This window comes from Chlorocebus sabaeus, chromosome 8, assembly GCF_047675955.1.
Source record: "Chlorocebus sabaeus isolate Y175 chromosome 8, mChlSab1.0.hap1, whole genome shotgun sequence".
Taxonomy (NCBI): Eukaryota; Metazoa; Chordata; class Mammalia; order Primates; family Cercopithecidae; genus Chlorocebus; species Chlorocebus sabaeus.
This window is the reverse complement of record NC_132911.1, coordinates 56,897,927-56,921,450: the sequence shown is the minus strand read 5'-3', so window position 1 is coordinate 56,921,450 and position 23,524 is coordinate 56,897,927. Positions and strand designations below refer to the sequence as shown.

The following is a 23,524-nucleotide window of genomic DNA, read 5'->3' as shown; positions in this document are numbered from 1 at the left end:
GCCACCATGCCCGGCAAATTTTTTTGTATTTTTAGTAGAGACGGTGTTTCACTGTGTTAACCAGGATGGTCTCGGTCTCCTGACATTGTGATCCACACCCCTTCGGCCTCCCAAAGTGCTGGGATTACAGGCCTGAGCCACTGCGCCCGGCAATACTTGGACTTTTAAAGATGAGTAAAATTCAGATAAGCAAAGATGGTGGGGGTATTTTACCTGGCAGGAGTATGTAAAGTGAGGGTATAGGTTTGTCATGTAAGGGAATAGTTGATGATACTGCTACAAAAATAAACTGGGGTTAATTATGAAGTTCTTGAGTGCTGGAGTTTAATTAAAGTCATAATTGCCACCATTTTTAAAGCTGTTAGTATATTACTAGCACTGTAAAGGAGTCTGAAGTACATTATTGCTATCCTTCTCATCTCTCTGAAAGGTATTGTTGCAATTTGTAGATTGTTAACTGATGTGTAGAGGTTACCTGAGCTTCAGTGAGATAGATGGTATTCAAATACAAGTAAATTCTGTTCCTAAGTCTGCCATTTTTTATGTTAATCTAGCCTATGTCAAGTTGGCAAATTCACATGCTAAGAGGGGTGGGCAGATAGTGCCGTTAAGTGAAACTGAGTACTGAACCAGAGGTGACAAGGAGAGTGTAGCTGTAAAGGAACCACAGATTTGTGCCCTGCTATAGGCAACAGTAAGGTGCTAGGGAAGATATTTGAGGGAAGCAGCCTGACTACCTTGGTTGTAACTGTTAGGGAGTATTTAGGAAGGATTTAAGCAGGATAGAGATTTAAAGGCAGAGAGAAGAGGTTGCAGGCTCCTAAGTATGGGTTATGTCATTGGAAAATGAGGGGTTGGATTAGAAAGGAAAAAATGGGTAGGACTTGGACAGAAATAACTGAAGCCTGGTCTATTGTCACTTTGGAAAGTTTGTTAAAAAAAAAAAAAGAAAAGAAAAATAACTGAAGTCTGGGGCAGTAGTAGAATGATAGTTTATTGACAATGAATAAATTAGGAATAGATGTAAAGGAAAAGCACCGAATTTAAATTTAGACATGTTGAGTTTGAGGTAACAGTAGGATTTCCAGTTGGAAATATGTAGCATCAGTTACTGCTAGTTCTGAACTCAGAACAGAGATCTGAATCAGTTAACAACAGTAACTGATGTTTGTATTTCACTTTATGGTTTGCATAACTTCCATATATGTGTAGATTATTCGTTAGATCGTGACCACAACCATGTGAGACAGGTACTTTTTCCTTTTTGTAATCAAATGAAAAAACTTGTTAGGTGAAGTCAATCCAGGTCACATCGGGCCAGGACTTGAATACAATTCTTTTGAATCCAAATCTCATGTTCTTTTCACAGTTCTATTCTCCCTCTTCTGTCTACATAAAGCTAACAGTTGGGGCGTGGTGACTCATGCCTGTATTCCCGGAACTTCCAGAGGCCGAGGTTGACAGATCACTTGAGGTCAGGAGTTTGAGACCAGCCTGGCCAGCATGGTGAAACCCTGTCTCTACTAAAAATAAAAAAAAAATTAGCTGGGTGTGGTGGGGTGCCTATAATCCCAGCTACTCTGGAGGCTGAGGAGAGAGAATCTCTTGAACCTGGGAGACGGAGGCTGCAATGAGCTGAGATCGCACCTCTGCACCCAGTCCCTGGGTGACTGAGTGAAAGTCTCAAAAAAAAAAAGAAAAAAGAAAAAAAAACAGTTGGAAAACTAAACATGAATGACCATTTAGGGAAGGCTGGATTTAGAATGGGAGTAGGGGCCGGGCGCGGTGGCTCAAACCTGTAATCCCAGCACTTTGGGAGGCCGAGACGGGTGGATCACGAGGTCAGGAGATCAGGACCATCCTGGCTAACACCGTGAAACCCCGTCTCTACTAAAAAATACAAAAAACTAGCCGGGCGAGGTGGCGGGCGCCTGTAGTCCCAGCTACTTGGGAGGCTGAGGCAGGAGAATGGCGTGAACCTGGGAGGCGGAGCTTGCAGTGAGCTGAGATCCGGCCCACTGCACTCCAGCCTGGGTGACAGAGCGAGAATCCATCTCAAAAAACAAAAACAAAAACAAAAACAAAAAAGAATGGGAGTAGGGCAGAACTCCCCTAGCACCTCAGATTGGGACTGAAATGGGGAAAGCAGGTGGGAATCTTTGTCTTGCTCTCTTGATAGGACTAGCTCTTCTGGGGCAACAAATTCAGGTTCTTTATTTCTTTGTAATGTGTAGGGTGTCATCATTTTTTTTTTTTGTTTAATGGATATAAGTTTTTTCCCATCTAATCATAAATGTGATTTTTAAAGAAAGTGGGAGAAAGTAAAAGTCGGCATCCAGAGATAGCCAGTGTTAAAAAGATTACTATTAAATTGATCCAGACTTTTTAAGTGCTTGTATATACATATGTTCTCCTGCATTAGTTGTAAAAATAAAATCCACAAACAGAATCACATAATATACACTATAAATTTCTTTTCTTACTGATCAATATGTATAGATTGAAGCAAACATTTTTAAATGTCTAAAATTTGACACCTTATAGGGTTGTGTCATAATTTATTATTTTTTTAGAGAGAGGATCTTGCTGGGTCACCTAGCTCCTAGGCTCAAGCAAACCGTATCCACCTGCGTCAACCTTCTGAGTAGCTAGGACTATAGGTATAATGTATTTAACCAACCTCCATTGATAGTTTTTAAATTTATCATTTTTAAAAGTAATGGTATAATGAAAATCATTGGATATATATATACCTTTGTACACTTGTCTCATTCTTTGCTTCCAGTACATTCCCAGAAGTAGAATTGCTGGTTTGTACATTCTGAATTTTGATACGTAGTGCCAGATTAAATTTCCTTAAAAGTTGTACCGGTTTATATTTTTGTCAGAAATGTTCCAGTGGACCCACTGTTAATCTTGTCAACACTTAGCACTTATTTTAATCATCAGTAGTAATCTGAAGGGTAAAAAGTGGTACCTTGTTGATGTTTTAGTTCTCGTTAGTGAATATGTGCCTCCAGATAGTTTATTTTTCTTCATGTTATGGATAGCCATTTGTCATAATACCATTGCATGAGAAGTTGATTCTTTCTCCCCAATTTGAACTCTCGCTGTTATTGTGTAGATATACCTGTGTATGTATGCATATACATATACATATACAAAGATCAGTTTGGATCTGTTCAGTTTCATGCATTATGTTTATTAATGTACCATGATTCCTACTAACTTGTTAAGTACCGTGTGAGTTATGAGTATGTTTGACATGCTTTGACAATTGTTCTCTCATACGAAGTCTCAGTATATATGGTAGGCAGTTTATAGTAATTCTTAGCGTGCAGAAACTAAAGACTGTTTAAGCAGAGGGTCAAATAATTTAAGAAAATGTTGTTTCAGTTGTTGAGTTACTAACCTGTTACTTTTAATTTAGAATTGGCTTATGTTAACTTGTATAGTATTAAGTATGGTTTCATTTTATAAAAGTTAAGAAAGGACTTCTTATAAAATGAGCATCAGGTCAAATTTTAGGAAATCATGACTTATTTGGTGAAAAGTCATACTTATGTACTAGGCTTATATTTATATAAGGCTTATAAAGTTACTTTATAATTCCTTGAATAGCAGTTAATTTCTATGCTTCTACTTTACTTAACAATTACATGCAATAACTTTAGTTCTAGATCATAGAGATTCACCTACTTACAGGATTTAATGGATTTTACGTAAATTAGGGGGACATATACATAATAAGCATTCCCAAAGTTGTAAGTTAATAAAAGAATTAGCTTCTTTTAATGTTTGTTTTCTTAAAAGAAATCATTGGTTTATTAAGTTTATCCTCTTAAGTTTTTAGTAATGTGATCAGTGAGGGTAAACTGTCAGTTCCTAGTTGGAACTTGATTTTACATATCCTTTTATGTTTTTTTAATTTTTTTATGTTTTAATGTCACCTTTGTGTGAATTCTTGTCCATTCTTTCTCAGTCTAACTTTTGCATACCTCTCTTCATGTTAGTATTATTGAACTTTTTGGAAGGCAGGTAATGTGCTATTGATTATTCTTCGGCACTAGCACACAATAAATTTCTTAAAATTAGTATTTGTTCAGTGTGTTAGACTCATGTTTAATATATGATTTGAGTATTTATAGAAGATCAGAAGAATAATCTAGTGTGCCCCTTTATGTTTTAAGATGAGGAAACTGAGATTCAGAGAAATTGGTTAACTCCTCAAAACCACAGGAGTACAGATGTGAAGCTACGGCTAAAAACCAGACCTCTTATTTCTGCCCAAGTATTTTTTATTTCAGGGTGACCAAATATGTATTTGGTTACTAATGTCCCTTTTTGCTGAATGTTTTTAACAACTGTGATGTACAAAGGAGAGAATTCAGCTTCATGGGATCATTTTGATAGCATATAGAAGTATGTAACGTAAAGTATACAGTCTAGTGAATAAATAGAGACAGTGTTCCTATGGATTCTCTTTGAACAACTTTCTGATTTTACAATTTTGGTTGCTGTCGTCCTTATCTATGGTTTTGACGTCAAACATTTATTGACTCTTTACTATCCCTAGGTAGTATGTTAGGCATTGAGGTATAATATGTCATGACCAAATTTTTTTTTAGCCATTTGCAGTACAGCTTGGGTGATGTAAGTTATTTGGCAAGTGGCAAAAAAGTGTAGCAGGGCATTTATTTATGTTCTGAATACCAACACTTATTTGAATAGTTTGAATTTGAAGTATGGGCTGTCATTACTTCAGGAACAAGACCACTGACAGCCAGTACATTAAGGAAGACTTTACGACAGAATATTTGTGAGTTCTTGGTTACAAAATGGAAGCTGTGGAATGACGTGAGTAGAGGCATGAAAATCCATTTATCCATTCACCTCATTTCAGGAGATGAACCTAAATGGTGTGGAGCTTCATGTAGGGGCCCAATTAAAGGAAATAGTGGAGTGTCAGTCTAAGGAACTTATACTTGAGTAGAAGTTATGAAACATTTTTGGTTTGGGGAGAAATAAAAACATTAAAAGAATCTAAGATTATGTAGTTGGTGGTGTCATCTGAGATGGAATCCGCAGCTAGTAGGTGCTCAGATAGGTAATTGTTAGAGCCTGATATGCAGTAGGAAGCTCTGAATTAGATAGCTTAATGGGAATAAAGTGGAAGAGAGGATACACATACTTAGTAACTGTTTATGTGGAACCAAGGAGTACTTATTCATGTATGATGTTAAAACATATTAAACCAAGTTGATTACTTTTTTTTTCTTTTAATATGAGATAGTGGGAACACATTGGCTGATACAGAAACTGCTGAAAATTAACTACCTGCATGTGGTCTCTCTCTGTTACTAAGTTACTATTTGGATTCTGCCTTGTCACTTGCTTAGAGTATTGCTAGTAGAACCCCAAGAGTACATTTGCTTATGAAACCCTGTTTATTCAACAAATGCTTTTGAGTGCTTTGTGTTATGTCACAGAGTTACTTCCTGTCCCTAGAGAACATTTTTGGATTATTTACTGTGGTTTCTTTTTGTTTTTCTGCAACAGCCATATGAGGTAGGTATGATATATAGCCCCATTTACAGATTAGAGAATGAAAATTTAGACAGACGTGTATTGATGAAGAAAGTTGTTTTATTGTTTTATCTACATTTTTTATTTTTCTTTACTTTTCTTTTTTTTTTTTTTTTTTTTTTTTCTTGAGATGGAGTCTCACTCTGCCAACCAGCTGGAGTGTAGTGGCATGATCTCGGCTCACTGCAGCCTCCACCTTCTGGGTTCAAGTGATCCTTCTGTCTCAGCCTCCTGATAGCTGAGATTACAGGCGAGAGCGACCACACTCAGCTAATTTTTGTATTTTCAGTAGAGATGGGGTTTCATCATGTTGGCCAGGTGGGTCTCAAACTCCTGACCTCAAGTGAACCTGCCTCAACCTCCCAAAGTGCTGGAATTACAGGTATGAACCACTGTGCCTGGCCTGTTTTTTTATCTACATTTCTTTTCCTGATAATAAAGCCATGCAGCTCATGAATCTTCTGGAGAAGATTAATTCAATAGAATTTTATAACTTTGATTTAGATTACACAAATTGGTCTTTATACAGGTCATATGATACTTCTTTTAATAAGAGAATTTAAAACATTAGCATGAATAAGTATATTTTACTCATCCTGGTACCCATACAGAGTATTTAATTTTGTAAACCATACATTTCAGTTAAAATCTAACCAACTTTTATTTTGCTTACACAAAAATCTGTATTTCCATTCACTTACTGCGTACAATCTGTGAAGTATAAAACAACAACAACAGCAGCAACAAAAAACTTGAATGGTTCAAGTCACAAACAACTTGTTGTGTAATTATTACATGACCACATAAAGATTAATAATCCAGGATTGAAGTAAGAGTTCAAGATAGAAATAGCTTTTTTGGCTGCACAAGGTGGCTCACGTGCCTGTAATCTCAACACCTGGGGAAGCCGAGGCAGGTGAATTACCTGAGGTCAGGAGTTTGAGACTAGCCTGGCCAACATGATGACACTCTATCTCTACTAAAAATACAAAAATTAGCTGGGCATGGTGGCGGGTGCCTGTAATCACAGCTACTTGGGAGGCTGAAGCAAGAGAATCCCTTGAACCCAGGAGGTGGAGGTTGCAGTGAGCTGAGATCACACCATTGCACTCCATCCTGGGCAAGAAGAGCAAAACTCTGTCTCAAAAAAAAAAAAAAAAGATCTGGTCCTTCGCACATTGTTACACGCATAAGGTTGTACAGCCCTTTGAGAAAGAGACCAGTTGTGTGTGTTTCCCTAAACAACTGACTTGAGAGTCCAGTTTATATAACTTACCTTGTAGAATCTTTAGTAATTAGGCACTTTGCGTGTCACCTAGGTCAGCCTCCCTCTTAATGCAGTGACAGGTCCAGGGAAATTAAGTAAAGATTTCACTTTTCATGCCTGTGGTGATTGTTGTTAAACATTAAGATTGAGAGTGTAGTCTGAGAATAAGAAAATCTTGAATATCCTTTATATTGGTTAGGCATTGGTGCAAAATGGAAGTTTCATTTGTTTATTTTTGTGTATACGTGTTCACTTATAGGAAACTGTAATTTTCATTATTGGCAATTGTTTCCCTTTATTTAGTAAAGCATATTTAGTGTTTATGCCTTGCCATGGATACAGGGTGGTCACTGTGTATTAGACATTGTTTGTATGCTCTGCTCATGTTAATGGATTGGCCGCAAATAAGATATGCCAGTGACCAATAAGATGTGCTTAATCCAGACTTAATTAAGAAGACATTGCTGATTTTGTTTCTTTTCTTTTTGCTTTTTCTAAAGATAGAGTCTTACTCTGTTGTTGCCTAGGCTGGAGTGCTGTAGCACAGTCTGTGCTCACTGCAGCCTCAACCTCCCAGGTTCAAACCATCTTTCTGCCTCAGTGCCCCCCCACCCCCACCCCCCGTAACTGGGGCTACAGGTGTGCATCACCACATCTGGATAATTTTTTGTGTATTTGTAGATACGGAGTCTCACCATGTTGCCCAGGTTGGTCTGGAACTCTTGAGCTCAGCAATCCATCTGCCTTGGCCTCCCAAGGGTGCTGCCAGTGCGCCCAGCATGTTGCTGATTTTCTTTGAGACATAATGGGAAAGAAAATTTCTCAGCTCTGTCTTAACCGCAGTGAAAGACTGCCTTCAGAGTGTTTCAGTTACCTCTTCCCATCAATATGAGAAAAGATGAGTGTGAGGAATAGGTAGAGGGAAAAAATTGAAGTTTTTTGTGTAGCATGAATTATGTCAGGTGGTTATATAGGTAATTTCTAGCATGCATATAGCGCTTGTATAGGCACTGTGCCAGTAGGTAGGTATTAGAGTAGACATGGTTCTTTACAGTAGCCATTTATAAAATGGACTTGCTTTGGTGAAACAGCTCCTGGCATCGTTCAGACATTTTTATCCTGTTGTGTGGGTGCGGAAACACTGGGATCGTTCTATAAGCTTTCTATTTTTGTATTTTTATAGTTATTTTATTTTATTTTATTTTATTTTGAGACAGAGTTTCGCTCTTGTCACCTGGGCTGGAGTACAGTGGCGCAGTCTCGGCTCACTGCAACCTCTGCCTCCTGGGTTCAAGCGATTCTCCTGCCTCAGCTTCCCAGGTAGCTGGGATTACAGGCATGCGCCACCATGTCCAGCTAATTTTTTTTTTCCCCCACTAGAAACAGGGTTTCACCATGTTGGCCAGCCTGGTCTTGAACTCCTGACCTCAAGTGATCTACCTGCCCAAGGCCCTTCCAAAGTGCTGGGATTACAGGCATGAGCCACCACGCCCGGCTGCATTTTTATAATTCTTGTGGAAATCAAAAACACAGAAAGATGGGCAATAGAAGAATGAGCTGTGATGTACCCGTCATATTGAATCAGTTGTTATCACCTCATGGCCAGTCGTGTTTCAGCTATACTTCCATCTGCTTCTCATTCTCTTGTTACTTTAGACCTGTAAATTTTGAAGAACAGATATCCCCTGCGATAGCCCTGTGAGAAAGATGTTATCTCTGCTTTGGAGATAAGAAAATTGAATGTTAGGATAAATTTCTTTTCTAAAACCACCCAACTTGTAAGTGGCAGAATAAGAATTTTAACCAAGTCCTCTGCAGTCAGTTGTTTTTCCTTCTGTTTAGGTCAAATTATAACCAATGAGGGTGGTGTATTCCGACAGCAGCTAAATGTTTTACTGGAGTATTTAGTATTTACTCGAGTAATTTAGTACCTACAGACACTTGTTATTACTTATTTTGGGTTAGGGTTAGATTAGAGTTAGATTTTTTCCTTTCCTCTGCATTCTTTTTGACCATTTAAAAAATCATATTTAAGATCGGGTGCGGTCGTTCATGCCTGTAATCTCAGCACTTTGGGAGGCTGAGGCGGACAGATCATCTGAGGTGAGGAGTTCCAGACCAGCCTAGTCAAGATGGGGAAACCATGCCTTACTCAAAATACAAAACAATTAGCTGGGCGTGGTGACAGGTGCCTGTAGTCCCAACTACTCCTGAGGCTGAGGCAGGAGAATCCCTTGAAACCAGGAAAGGAAGGTTGCAGTGAACTGAGATCGCACCACTGCACTCCAGCCTGGGCAACAGAGTGAGACTGTCTCAAATAAATAAATAAATAAATAAATCACTTTGCATATACTGTAAGCCTTGTTAGAAGTTATTCTCTGGCCAGGCACAGTGACCCACGCCTGTAATCCCAGCACTTTGGGAGGCCGAGGCGGGTCGGATCACGAATTCAGGAGATCGTTACCATCTTGGCTAACACAGTGAAACCCCGTCTCTACTAAAAAATACATAATTTTAGCCGGGCATGGTGGCAGGCACCTGTAGTCCCAGCTACTCGGGAGGCTGAGGTGGGAGAACGGCGTGAACCTGGGAGGCGGAGCTTCCAGTGAGCCGAGGTGGCATGACTGCACTTCAGCCTGGGCGACAGAGCGAGAGTCCATCTCAAAAAAAAAAAAAAAAAAAAAAGTTATTCTCTAGTATTTTAAAATTTCTATTCAAGACAACCCTGGGCAACATGGAGAAACCCCATCTCTACAAAAAAAAAAAATTCAAAAAATTAGCTGGGCGTGGTGGTGCATGCCTATAGTCCCAGTTACTTGGGGGGCTTAGGTGGGAGGATCACTTGAGCTGGGGAGGTTGAGATTGCTGTGAGCTGTGATCCTGCCACTACACTGTAGCCTGGGTAACAGGACAAGGTCACGTCTTAAAAAATGTATAAATAAATAAAATAAAATTTTTAGTTTTTATCCATAACATTTTAAATCCTGTCTTAAAACATGAATAATAAAAGAATGGGTAGACAAATATTTATTACTAATAAACAGGAAAGTGTCTTGTGTATGCTTTAATTATATTTCAAATTTTTTCCCTAAAATTTATTTTCATGGTACAGTTATTGGCTTAAGGAAATGCGATTTCATAAAACCTTTGCTTACCTACCTCCACAAACACCAGTTGCTTTCCAGAAACATCATAATTATTTAAAGTACATTCCGACCTGTATTATGAATGTTGAATGTGATTAAAATAATACTTTTTCTAGTGTTTTATTGTGGAAATTTGCAAACGTATACAAAAGTAGAGAGAATGTTACAGTGAACGTAATATAGCCATCTCACTTGCTTTAATAAGTACCAACAGTTTGCCAATCTCACCTTTCTACTGCTGAACTAATTCTGTTCTTTCCTTCCAACCTTCCTTCCTTCACTTATTTTTGCTGGACTAGTTTGAAGCAAGACTCAGGCATCATTTTACACACTAATTTTTCAGAGTTTATTTTTTGTTACTACAATGCCATTATCATCCAAACGAAAGTAATTGTAATTCTTTAATCTGATACCCTGTCCATATTTAGATTTGCACATTTGTCCCAAAAATGTCTTTATACGTTGTTTTGAGTCAGGATCCAAACAAGTTCGCACATGGCATTTGTTTATTTTGTCTCTTCCATCTTTTTTAGTTTATGTGTCTTCTCTCTTTTTTTTTCTTTTTAGAAACCATTTGTTGAAGAAACAAAGTCATTGTTTTGTGGAATGCTTATTGTGAATTTAGCTGATTGATCATAATGTTTGTCTTTATAGTCCATATTTCCTAGAAACTGGAAACCGTAGGTACATGTAGATGCTTGATTAAATTCAGGTTTAATTTTTCAGAGGTGGGCTGAGGTGGCATGAAAACTTTTTACTTGGGCTGTGTCCAGTTGAATCACTGTTAGCTGGAGTTTTTCCACATGAGTGAACTGAAATACGTATCTTTTTCGTTTCGTTTTGTTTTGTTTTGAGATGGTCTGTCTCTTGCCCAAGCTGGAGTGCAGTTGTGTGATCTTGGCTCACTGCATCCTCCATCCACTAGGCTGAAACGATCCTCCCACCTCAGCCCCACAAGTAGCTGGGAGTACAGGTGTGCACCACCATGCCTGGTTAATTTTTGTATGATTTGTAGAGACAGGGTTTCGCCATGTTACCCAGGCTGGTCTTGAACTCCTGAGCTCAAGTGATCAGCCTGCTTTGGCCTCCAAAAGTGCTGGGATTATAGACGTGAGCCACCGTGCCCAGCTATCCAAAATACATTTCATATAGGAAAGACAATGCTTAATTTCTTTACTTTTTCAGTTTTTATAATGGGTTCTGTCTTAGCTCACTGAGGTTTTTTGCTTTTGTTTTTTTGAGTATCATTATGCAACATGGATTTTTACAGGTTTTTGCCATTCAGTTATTTGTACTCATTCTTTTGATGCTCAGACTGTCCCATCATAGCCAGTAGAAGCCATTTAAAGTTGTTTTCCTTGCCCTTTTGACCTAATCTCTTTAGTCTTTGATAGTTGTCTTGCTATCAAAGATGTTCCAGGCTTATGTGATTGGTACGTTTTCTACTTCAGACATTTAGCATTAGCCACTTCTCCGAAGGTTCTTTTTAGAAACCATAGTAGGCCGGTTGTGGTGGCTCACACCTGTAATCCCAGCACTTTGGGAGGCTGAGGCAGGTGGATCATGAGGTCAGGAGTTCAAGACCATCCTGGCCAACATGGTGAAACCCCGTCTCTCCAAAAATACAAAAATTAGCCGGGCATGGTGGTGTGCGCCTATAATCCCAGCTACTTGGGAGGCTGAGGCAGGAGGCTTGAACCCAGGAGGCAAAAGTTGCAGTGAGCCGAGATTGTGCCATTGCACTCCAGGCTGGACGACAAGAGCAAGACTCCGTCTCAAAAACAAAACAAAACAAAAACCATAGTATGAGTGTGCAATGAGTTTAGCCAACTCTACAGTTAGAAGGAATAGTTCCACAAAACTGCCCTCATTTCAGATACTAGCTGCAAGTTTGGCAGTACCCAGAACCCACCCTCACTTCAAACCAACTGACTACAAACTCACAGGTTCCCCATATCCACCCTCTCTTTGGAGAATTCACTAGAACAGGTCAGGGAACTCAGGAAAGCACTATACTCACAATTACACTTTTATTAGAGGGATACAAAAATTAAAATCAGGCAAAAGAAAATAGGCAGAGAGCAAAATCTGGAAGGGGTCCAAACTCAGAGCTTCTGGCCATCATTGCTGGTGGAGTCATGGACAGTATTACCTTCTCTTGGCCACAACGTGTGACAATATACACAGAGTATTGCTCACTAGGGAAGCTCACCTGAGTCTTTGGTGTCCAGAGTTTATTAGGGCTTGATCCTGTACTGTCTACATGACTGACCATTAGTCTCTAGCCCTTCCTGGAGGTCAGACCAATGTCTTTAGTCAGTAGGTCCTTTGGAGGTCAGAACTGAACTGATCCATGAGTCACATTGCTACACTGACGTGACTGAAGCCCTGAGTCAAACAAAGACAGTTCCATCTGGCAGGACATTACAGGGGCCCAGAGATCACCTCCCAGTAGTGAAGGGCAAAGGCCAGACCTTTCTTTGGTCAATGTTAATTCTTCACCGCCTGTTGTGCTGTGGGTACTTTTCTTGTTTATACTGGTATTTCTAAAGTACTTTTTACTTCTTTATACATTTTATTTCTTTTCTCTTGCGTTGAAAACCTTGGAATCTTAGGTCGAAAAATCTTGCTTGCTTGGTAGGTGAAAAATATTGTCTTCTCTTTAGATTTGTATTTCTTTGATTACTGAAGAGGCCTCAATATTTTCCACATTTGATAACCTACTCATGCCCTTTGCCTGTTTATCTGTTGTGAGTCTTTGTGATTTTCTTATTTATAGGCAATCTTACTAAAAAGTTAATAGTAATCCTTAGTCACTTGTTATTGTCATTCTCGCCAGCAGTCACATCTTTGGATATTTGAATTAAATGATGGGTGGCAGGTATGGAAAACAACTTCCTCTTTTTCGTTTTCTACCCTTTCCTCTCCCCCTAAGCTAGAATACCAGTCATTCTGTGATCAGTCCTGAGTCTATCATCTGTTAGAAAGAAAACTGGGAAATTGGGTCTGTCTCCTGGCAGGACTTCTTTGTATTGTTGCTGTCACTTCCATATGATGAAAGTACCGCTTGCCAGGAGGTTGTCCTTCACAAGTAGATGCCTGGTATTAACTAAGGTATGTGCAGCTCTCACTGAAGTGGCTGTAGTTGCTTAAGCTTTAGAGGAAGAGGCACACACTTTCTCTCTAAAGGACCAGATAGTTAAGTATTTTAGGCTTTACTGTCCAAGAGGCAAAATTGAGGCTATGATGTGTAGATGTTTAGTGTAATAAGAAAAAGACTCCTGCTTGGTCCCATTTGTCTGGGATGAGCCATCCAGGATGGTGGGCATGTTTTGTGCCCAGCTGGCATCAGTTTGAGACTATCTCTGGATCCACAAGGGACTACCTGAGGGGGATGAGCCTGGGAGTAGAGGCCAACACCATTTTACTTTCCGCTTTGAGAACAGATCCTGAATCACCCTCCTCTTCCTCCTGAAAGCCCTGTGGGAGACCATGTGACCTGTTGGGTCTTCCACTCGAGAACCAAGATTATACTCCTCACTGCCCTAAAGTTGCCAGCAGTAGCAGTGGAGTTCCCTATTTGTAGGTGGCCTCAGTGTGTGCCCTGGGAGTGAAGTGTGTAAGGGCGCAAAGGGACAGCTGTCCGTGTTAAACACTCAGCTCTGTTCTTGGCTATGATAGGTAGGTTCTCCTCTGTATGTTTCTTTAGCTAGGAAGTAGTCAGTATGCATATTTCTAGAGAATTCCACACTGCCAGGATGACCAGGTATGGAAAAATTTCTCTCTGCTACCTGCCAAGATCACCTTTTCTTTTCTTAAATTTTAAGTTAAAGGGTACATGTGCAGGATATACAGGTTTGTCACATAGGTAAACATGTGCCATGGTGGTTTGCTGCACAGATCATCCCATCACCTAAGTATTAAGCCCAGCATCCATTAGCTATTCTTCCTGATGCTGTCCCTCCTCCCACCCTCCACCCTCTGACAGGCCCCAGTGAGTGTTTTTTCCCCACCCTACCCCCATGTGTCTATATATTCTCATCGGTAATGGGATTGCTGGGTTAAATGGTATTTCTGCCTCAAGGTCTTTGAGGAATCACCACACTGTCTTCCACAATGGTTGAACTAATTTACACTCCCACCAACAGAGTAAAAGCATTCTTTTTTCTCTACAACCTTGCCAGCATCTTGTTTTTGTTTTTTTGTTTGTTTTTTGTTTTGTTTTTTTTTTTACTTTTTAATAATATCCATTCTGACTGGTGTAAGATGATATATCATTATGGTTTTGCTTTACATTTCTCTAATGATCTTTGATGTTGAGCTTGTTTTTCATGTTTGTTGACTGCATGTATGTTTTCTTTTTCTTGTGAATTTATTTAAGTTCCTTGGAGATGCTGAGTATTAGGCCTTTGTCAGATCGATAGATTGCAAAAATTTTTTTCTATCCTGTAGGTTGTCTGTTCACTCTGATGATAGTTTGTTTTGCTGTGCAGAAGCTCTTTAGTTTAATTACATCCCATTTGTCAATTTCTGCTTTTGTTGCCATTGCTTTTGGCTTCTTTGTCATGAAATCTTTGCCGTGCCTATGTCCGGAATGGTATTGCCTAGTTTCTTCTAAGGTTTAATAGTTTTGGGTTTTACATTTAAGTCTTTAATCCATCTTGAGTTGATTTTGGTATGTGACGTAAGGAAGGGATTCCGTTTCAGTTTTCTGCATATGGCTAGCCGAAACTCCCAGCACCGTTTATTAAATAGGAAATCCTTTCCCCATTGCCTGTTTCTGTCAGGTTTGTGGAAGATCAAATGGTTGTAGGTGAAGATCACCTTTTCATTTATGGACACAAGGAAATCTTGTTCTCTCAGGATCTGAGTCCATGCTGTTTCTTGGATGATGACTTTGCTTTCTGTTGAAAACCTTACCTTGTCACATTTAAAGTGCCCTGTTATTCTACTCTTCTTACCTCATATTGAAAGAGGTTTTTTTTTGTATTGTATTTAGTAAAGGAAAATTTTTAAATGGTCACATAAAGGAGAAAATCTGCAAGGGGGAAAACGTGCTGGTATTTCTAAAGGAATAGTAAAGTCCCAAGTCATAGAATATGCTTACTACATGTAATCTTATGTAAGGAATTTTAATGTAGTATGTTCATGTTCTTTTTTCTCTGTGATCCAGCTATGGATTTTAAGTTTTGATGGCTTTCTTTCTATGTGACTTTAGGAAACAACTTCTTTGAGCCATAGTTTTGTCATTTTGAATGATGCAGATAATTCTTAACCTTTCTCACTATATTTGTGAGAATATCATGTACTTCATACAGTTCTTAACGTCGTGTTTCGATCAATGGAAGCTATTACTATGCCAATAGTATCATTATCTCTAAAGAATAAAAGCAAAGTGGAAGTATGTATTTTGGAATTTCTTGTTTGTTTTTACTTTAAAAAAATGCTTTTTTGTAGCTTTTTTCCCCCCTGAAAGTAGGTATCATGGAGTTTTATATAAATATAAAATTTTCATGTTGCCCACTATGATATTAGCATTCATGAGAGCAGACAATTTTATTATTTTGTATTTTATTCCCAGAGTTAAGAAAATGCCTGGTACCTACTAAATTCTCAGGTGATATTTTTATTGAATGAATGTATTTATTGACCTGTGTTCACACCCCTGGCTATGTTTACTTTTGTTTTGGCTTACTAAGTTTATTCCTTTAGACAAGTTTAATCTGAATCATAATTTCTCATCTGCAAATGAAAACACTAATGATATGAATGTATTACATGTAATGATAAATGAAGTCATGTATGTAAAACTTCTTAGCATAATGAGTGGTATACAATGAATAACTCAGTAAGTATTAGCAATGATTATGATTTATTTTATGTGCCATATACTTAGGACATGTGAAGAAAAGAAGAGCATTTGTGGCCATGAAAGCCATGAGCATTACATTTCCTCATAGGTTACCAGTACTGGTAGACCCATGGGGAAATGATGCCTTATGTTAGTAGTTAGATTTTTCCCTGTGCTATTCATGGGTAGACTTTTGGTAGCTGACAGTTAGTGAGGATGTAGAGAGTGAAAATTTAGAAGAGGCTTCTGATTAAAGATGCCAGTCTTAGGACTGTAAACAATGGATGAAAACATGGGAAAATGATATTGTCATTAACATCACTTAGGAACTGTTAGAAATTTGTATACTGGGCCGGGCGCGGTGGCTCACGCCTGTAATCCCAGCACTTTGGGAGGCCGAGGCTGGCGGATCACAAGGTCAGGAGATCGAGACCACAGTGAAACCCCGTCTCTACTAAAAATACAAAAAATTAGCCTGGCACAGTGGCGGGCGCCTGTAGTCCCAGCTACTCAGGAGGCTGAGGCAGGAGAATGACGTGAACCCGGGAGGCGGAGCTTGCAGTGAGCCGAGATCGCGCCACTACACTCCAGCCTAGGGGACAGAGCAAGACTCTGTCTCAAAAAAAAAAAAAAAAAAGAAAAGAAATTTGTATACTGGAGTCAAATTTTAGGTTCTGGAGTGACAGTTATCAAGACTATCCTTAAAATAGTTTAAATTGTTCATCAAGTATGTAGACAAACTCATTCTGAAGTAGGTTTATTTCTTTCAGGTTTTTTTGGTCAGCATTGTTTATGATTGTGGTTTCTTAGGGTGAGGTGTGTGCATGTAAAATGAAGAGATTAGTGTTTGTTTAAAGACAGACAGCTGCTATAGCTTATTGGCGTTCCCCTCAGTTTGCTTTAAGTATCATGGAAGACGAGAATGGAACTGAAGTCTTCTTTACTCTTTAATGATTTCTAAAGCTTCTGATATTGAAAGCAATGTATTGACGGTAGAACATGCAAAGGAAAAGTTGAACTGTCCCAGATTGGAGGAGATTAAATAGATACTATAGCTAAAAGCAATATGATGATCCTGAAATAAATCCTAGATCTGAGGAGAAGGGGAAACTACGAAGGATATTATTGGAGCAGTAGTTCGAATATGGACTGTAGATTAGATAATATTAGTGCATCAATGTTAAATTTCATGATTTGATAAATGTACTTTGGTTTGGTAGGAGAAAATTATTGCTGTTAGGTAAGACATTCTGAAGTATTTATGGATAAAGGGAAATTCTGTCTGCAAATTACTCACATGTAGTTCAGGAAAAAATATATCTACATGTATGTGGAGAGAGAGCATGTATGGAGTGTGCACTGACACAAGTGGTAAAGCAAATAGAACACAAGTGTTCACAGTTGGTGATCTGAGTAAGGGGGACAGAGAAATTCTTTGTACTATTGTAATTTTTCTCTAACTGTGGAATTATATCAAAACATATAATATTCAAAGGAAAATGAGAAAAGAAAAAAAATACAGTGATTATTACTTAAGATTTTGTGTTTAGCCTCACAAAAATGGTGTGTCTCGTTGTACTGCTTTACCTCTTCTCAGTTCAGGCCTTTTCTTATCCCAAAAATACCATTTATATGTAACCTGCATAGAAGCCTCCTTTGATCCTGTAAATCTAAAGTAAATCCTTCTTCCTACCCACTCTTCTTTTGTGTGTTTATTACAACTTATATCATGTTTGTTTTGTTTTTGTTTAATGCTGCTTTCTCCTTCAAGACTGTGAACTCCATGAGGACAAAGATTATGTCTGTTTTTTTCCCCACAGAATACCCAGTCCTGACACATAATATCAATACATGTGTTTTGGATTTGGATAAATGAATGAATGAATATTCCTTCCACTTTAGTCAGCATACCTTAGCTACCTAATCTCTGAGAAAACAAAATGTCTCTTTTTAAACTGTAAGATAAAGCCTATGTTTTTGGATTTGGTATTCATTTACTCATTCATTCAGCAGATCTTTATTTAATACAGTCATCTGATTCCCTGCTTATCTCTAGCTTCCTTTTGTTAACATCTCTCAGATCTGCATGACTTTTCTAGGTCTGCACCTTCTGGCCAGTCTTCTGTCAATCTGTTAAGTGCCTTTCATAGTTCCCTGTCACTCTCCACATATTTCTTAGAAAGTATCACATTTATGATAATTATGCCTACTTTCCCTGGCTGTAGATACTGCCTTTTTTTTTTTTTTTTTTTTTTTTTAAAAAGAAAGAGTCTGGCTCTGTCGCCTAGGCTGGAGTGTAGTGGTGTGAGCCCAGCTCCCTACATCCTCCGCCTCCCAGTTCAAACAATTCTTCTGAGTCTGAAAGAAGATGTGTGTGAGGGTAGGGCAGGTGGAAAGGGTGATCATAGCAGGCAGGGCAAATAGAATCCTAAGCAGGGAGAACTGCCCCATGAAGACTCAGAGACTTTAACAGCTGGATTTGTTTAGGGAGTTTAAGCAGTGTGATATTTGGGACTGATAAACTGGGAGAGGGGTAGAGGATGAGGGTGAAAAGTTGTGGTGGAAAGGAAGAGCATATTATACTTCTCTCTTGGGTGTTATTGTCGTTTAATAAAGCATTTAAAATAGTTTCCTGGGATATAATGAATACAAAGTGGTAGCTGCTGCCATAAAAGTCATAATTGTCTTGAGTTTTAAAGCAGCAGAAAAACTTGGATCAACCTAACATGTAGGAAGATTTCTTGGAAGGCACATGGAGGTTGACGGACTAGTGATTGAGGAAATTAGTCCAGGTTGAAAACAGTGTCTCATTTAAGGCAGTAGGGATAGGAATAGGGATATCATGTGATTAAGTATTTAAATGTTAGAATTTACAGGACAAAAGGAAGACCAATCTAGGATAATATGTGAGAGACTGGGTGAATGTAGACTTCATCAACAGAGATGAAAAATTAAATCAAGGAGGATTATGGGGCAGAGAAGTAAAAAGCTTGGTTTTAGAAACAATAGTATTGAAGAATGCATATAGGAGATTGATTTGAATTTGTTGAGTTTGAGAGGGATTGGATAGATAGTTTAGGAAAGATTTGGGAGTCAGCAATCAACAGTGGTGGTAGCAGCAGCTATGGGAGTAAGTGAACTCTACTACAAAGGTAAGGCGACTGAGATCCCTCCCAAATTTTGGAGGGTTGACTTATCTGCCAAATACCACATTTTTTCTTTGACGTCCTTTTGGGGGAACCCGCCCCCAATATTTCAGTGTAGGTTCTTTCTATTTTCCATTAGTGACGGCCAGCTGAGAAATAAAGAGAGGAATTTTACAGCTGGGCTGCTAGGGGTGACATCATATATCAGTAGGACCTTGATGCCCGCCTGCATGAGCCTCAAAACCAGCAAGTTTTTATTAAGGGTTTCAAAAGGGGAGGGGGTGTAAGAATAGGGAGTAGGTACAAGATCACATGCTTCGAAGGGCAAAAAGCAGGACTACTAATAAGGGTCTAAAAGATCGCATACTTCTGACGGAACAGGACAAAAGGCAAAAGCAGAACTACTGATAAGGGTCTGTGTTCAGTGGTGCATGTATTGTCTTGATAAACATCTTAACAGAAAACAGGGTTTGAGAGCAGAGAACCAGTCTGACCACAGATTTACCAGGGCAGAGTTTTTCCCCACCCTAGTAAGCCTGAGAGTACTGCAGGAGACCAGGGTGTGTCTCAGTCCTTATCTCAACCACATAAGACAGACATTCACAGAGCGGCTGTTTGTAGACCTCCCCCCAGAAATGCATTCCTTTCCCAGGGTATTAATATTAATATTTCTTGCTAGGAAAAGAATTTAGCAATATCTCTCCTACTTGCACATCCGTTTATAGGCTCTCTGCAAGAAGAAAAATATGGCTCTTTTTGCCCGACCCCACAGGCAGTCAGACCTTCTGGTTGTCTTCCCTTATTCCCTAAAAATTGCTGTTACTCTGTTCTTTTTCAAGGTGCACTGATTTCATATTGTTCAAACACACGTGTTTTAAGACCAGTTTTCACAGTTAACACAATTATCAGAGTGGTCCTGAGATGACGTACATCCTCAGCTTACAAAGATAACAGGATTAAGAGATTAAAGACAGGCATAAAAAATTATAAAAGTGTTATATGGGAACTGATAAATGTCCACGAAATCTTCCCAATTTATGTTGCTCTGCTGCAGCTCCAGCTGGTTCCTCCGTTTGGGGTCCCTGACTTCCCACATCGTCCTCCTAGTAGCCCTGTGATATGGTTGTGTTATATTAATCATCTATTGTTGACTGAGAAATTACGACAAATTTGGTTGTTTGAAGCAACATAAATCTATTATAGATTCTGGTCATGGCTTCACTGGACCCTTTTGGGTCTCTGCAAGACCTCAAAGTGTTGGCCAGGGCTGAGGTCTTGTCTGAGGCTCAACTAGGAAAGGATCTGTTTATGGGCTTGTGGTGATTGTCAAGATTCAGTTCCTTGAGCGTTACCAGACTGAGACCCTTAGCTTCTTGCTAGCTAGCCATCTTCAATTCCTTACCAAGTGGGCCTTTCCATATGGCAGCTTATGTCATCAACGTGGCAAGAGAGTCAGCTGGCAAGATGGGAGTTACAATCTTAAGTAACAATCACTTACATGATATCCCATCACTTTTGCAGTATTTTTTTGGTAGACCCTGCCTACACCTGAGGGTGGGGATTTCACTGGAGTATGAATACAGTAGGTGGATGTGGTACAGATAATTGCTACTGTCTTAGAGGCTGTCTGCTGCAGGTGCCATTTTTATTCCTGTTTACAAAAGAGGAAGCCGAAAAAGTTGTCCAAGATCATGTAATTGCAAGTAATGGACCCCAAACCAAACCCAAGCTTTCTGACTCCACTGCCTGGATACTTCTTTACCATAATATTTTAAGGAATGAGAAATTGTTGTAGAAATGGCAGTTTTGAGGAATTTATTGGTAACTTTTGTTTGATGCCATGGAGTGATGTGGGTTGAAGTCATGTAGTTGGTATTATAGTGAATGTGCAGATAGAAGGGCCTGAGTAGAGATTATTCTTACAGATGGTAGTTTTAAAAGGAAGAAAGGAACAATAACCGTATGTTGTTTCATACTGAATTGTTTCTCTTTATAACCAGAAATTTTTCTTTTCCAGTTCTCTGAGTTTAACCAGTAATGCCATTCAGTTGCCAATCTCAAGCAAAGCAAACATAAACCAGTTTTAATCTACTTTTTAAGAAAAGTGGTAGTCCTTTTCACAGTGCCTGACGGTAAGTCACAGTTTCTACCTGTTTAGCAGAGTTTAATCTATTGTCTTTAAAATAGTGATTCTGGAAATCTTAATTTGAAAACCTTATTTGCTTTTTCCTTCTCTAATAATTCTCTAAAGGCTTATGTGGAAAGAGCATAAGTAAAGGTACCTACTACTTTCTGGGAATTTATTTATAGTTATCGTTCACCAGTTTCATTAATCTTGTGGATCTTGTCCTCCATTTGTTGAAAATAAAATGGTAGTCTACCATGAAATCTGTCCCCTTTATATGTCATTATTTTAAGATATTTTTCGTTTCTCTTTTTCTTTTGAGATAGGGCCTTTCTCTGTTGCCCGTGCTGGAGTGCAGTGGCACAGTCGTAGCTCACTGCAGTCTTGAATTCCTTGGCTCAGGCCATCCTCCTGCCTCAGCCTCCCAAGTAGCTAGGACCACAGGCATGTGCCATGAAGTGTGGCTAATTTTTTAAACATTTTGTGCAGACAGGATGTTGCCATGTTGCCCAGGCTAGTCTTGAACTCCTGGCCTCAAGGGATCCTCCTGCCTTGGCCTCCCAAAGTTCTGGGATTACAGGCATGAGCCACTGTGCCTGGTTGTCTGTGTCAGCCTCATTTTATAGATGAAGAAGCTTTATTTTCTAGATGAAGTTTTTCCTTGGGCATGTTAATGGCAGAGTTGTTTTAAATATTCTGATTTCTAGACCTGTACCCTTGCTACTGTTATACAAAGTGGTGGAACTATTAAGGAGTTTCTTATGGAGGATTTCCAGCTCAGTGTAGAGGTAAAATGCAGATCAACAGGCAGCTGATGGAAGGAATTGGGATTCATTTCCCAATTTGCAAGTAATGGCTACTCTTAATGTGTGATCAGTAAGTTTAACCTTAATACTAATGTATTTTTTATTATGTTAAGGAAGAAGTTGGGGGAAAACTGTCAGGGATAAGATGTTTGACCAACTGTTTTATTCTTAATGTGAAACACTGCGTGAAATATGCACGTAGCAACCTTTACTCTAGCTACTGGCCTTTTACTTCTTGAAAAATCAAACGTTTTTTCCTATGGCAGAACAGTTATGCTTTTCTTTTCACTGATCTCATTACTGTTTATTTTTATGTGTTTTAAGCATTGGGTTTACTGAACTGTCCGGTTAGCCATCCTAGACCTCAAAGCCAGTTTTGATATTTTTGTTACTTATATAGTAATACTGTAGTGTGTCACAGTGATGATAGTATTTGTGATTGTAGTTGCATTTGTAAAATTGATCACTTTTCTTGTTTCTTCTAGTAACCGTATCAGAGGGTGAGGTATAAGCTCACAGAATTCAGATAAATCATCATGAAGTTATATGTATTTCTGGTTAACACTGGAACTACTCTAACATTTGACACTGAACTTACAGTGCAAACGTGAGTTGTGTTTCATTTATTTTTTTTCAGTGTTGCATTCTGTCTGCATGCAGAAAGTTAAAGAAATATTACTCTACTGTTTAAAAAGTAGCCTAGTGGTGGCTGGGCTTGGTACTTCACACCTGTAATCCTAGCACTTTGGGAGGCCAAGGCAGGTGGATCACGAGGTCAAGAGATCGAGACCATCCTGGCCAACATGGTGAAACCCCGTTTCTACTAAAAATACAAAAATTAGCTGGGTGTGGTGGCGTGCACCTGTAGTCCCAGCTAATCAGGAGGCTGAGGCAGGAGAATCACTTGAACCCCCAGGGGACAGAGGTTGCAGTGAATCGAGATCACGCCACTGCACTCCAGCCTGGCGAGTGAGTGGGACTCTCTCAAAAAAAAAAAAAAAAAAAGCCACATAATGGCAAGTCTTAAATCTTTTATTGCAACATATTTTATATATAATTGTTGTCCTTCTCTAAAATACTAATTACATTCTTTAAATTGTGCTTTGTCCTGTTGCCATGAATATAATATTCACAGTAAATAGATCTACCCACAAAACAAACTGATTTCCATTGTTATAAGTACCTATAGTCAATTGCTGTTCTGTGTTTCACAGGCCATTGTTAAGGGAATTATTGGAAGCTTCATAAAACAATGTATAATCACTTCCATGGTTTTTGATCAGTTTATGGATAAATGTCAATAGGTTTATTTTGTTTGTTAATGAGAGAAAAAATAAATTTAATATTTTCAGCCAAATTTAGTGGAACTCAGGTATCTAATAATTCTCTAGCTTGACAGGACAGAAAGAAAATCGAAGTAGTGTCATTTCCAACGCTGTTTATATTTTTATAGTGACCATAATAGTAAAGACTTGATGGCAATGCAGTATAAATCTGACACTGGAATTATTATAAATAATGTGTGAAATAATAATCTTTGTTGTAAAAGTTGAATTATGGATTTTTTTTTTCAGAGTTAGTTTTCATTAAACTTGGT

At 38.8% G+C, this 23,524-nt stretch overlaps 1 protein-coding gene across 3 annotated transcripts in view; it reads left to right on the top strand.

Annotated features, from left to right (window-relative positions):
• Positions 1 to 23,524, top strand: part of RB1CC1 (RB1 inducible coiled-coil 1) — a 94,980-nt gene that overhangs the window by 5,910 nt on the left and 65,546 nt on the right. For all 3 annotated transcript variants that reach the window (XM_073018082.1, XM_008000620.3, XM_073018083.1), the window contains exons 2-3: positions 21,014 to 21,128; positions 22,413 to 22,534. In XM_073018082.1, coding sequence (XP_072874183.1) covers positions 22,464 to 22,534 — 71 coding nt within the window. In that variant the 5' untranslated portion in view covers positions 21,014 to 21,128; positions 22,413 to 22,463. The remainder of the gene's footprint in view (positions 1 to 21,013; positions 21,129 to 22,412; positions 22,535 to 23,524) is intronic.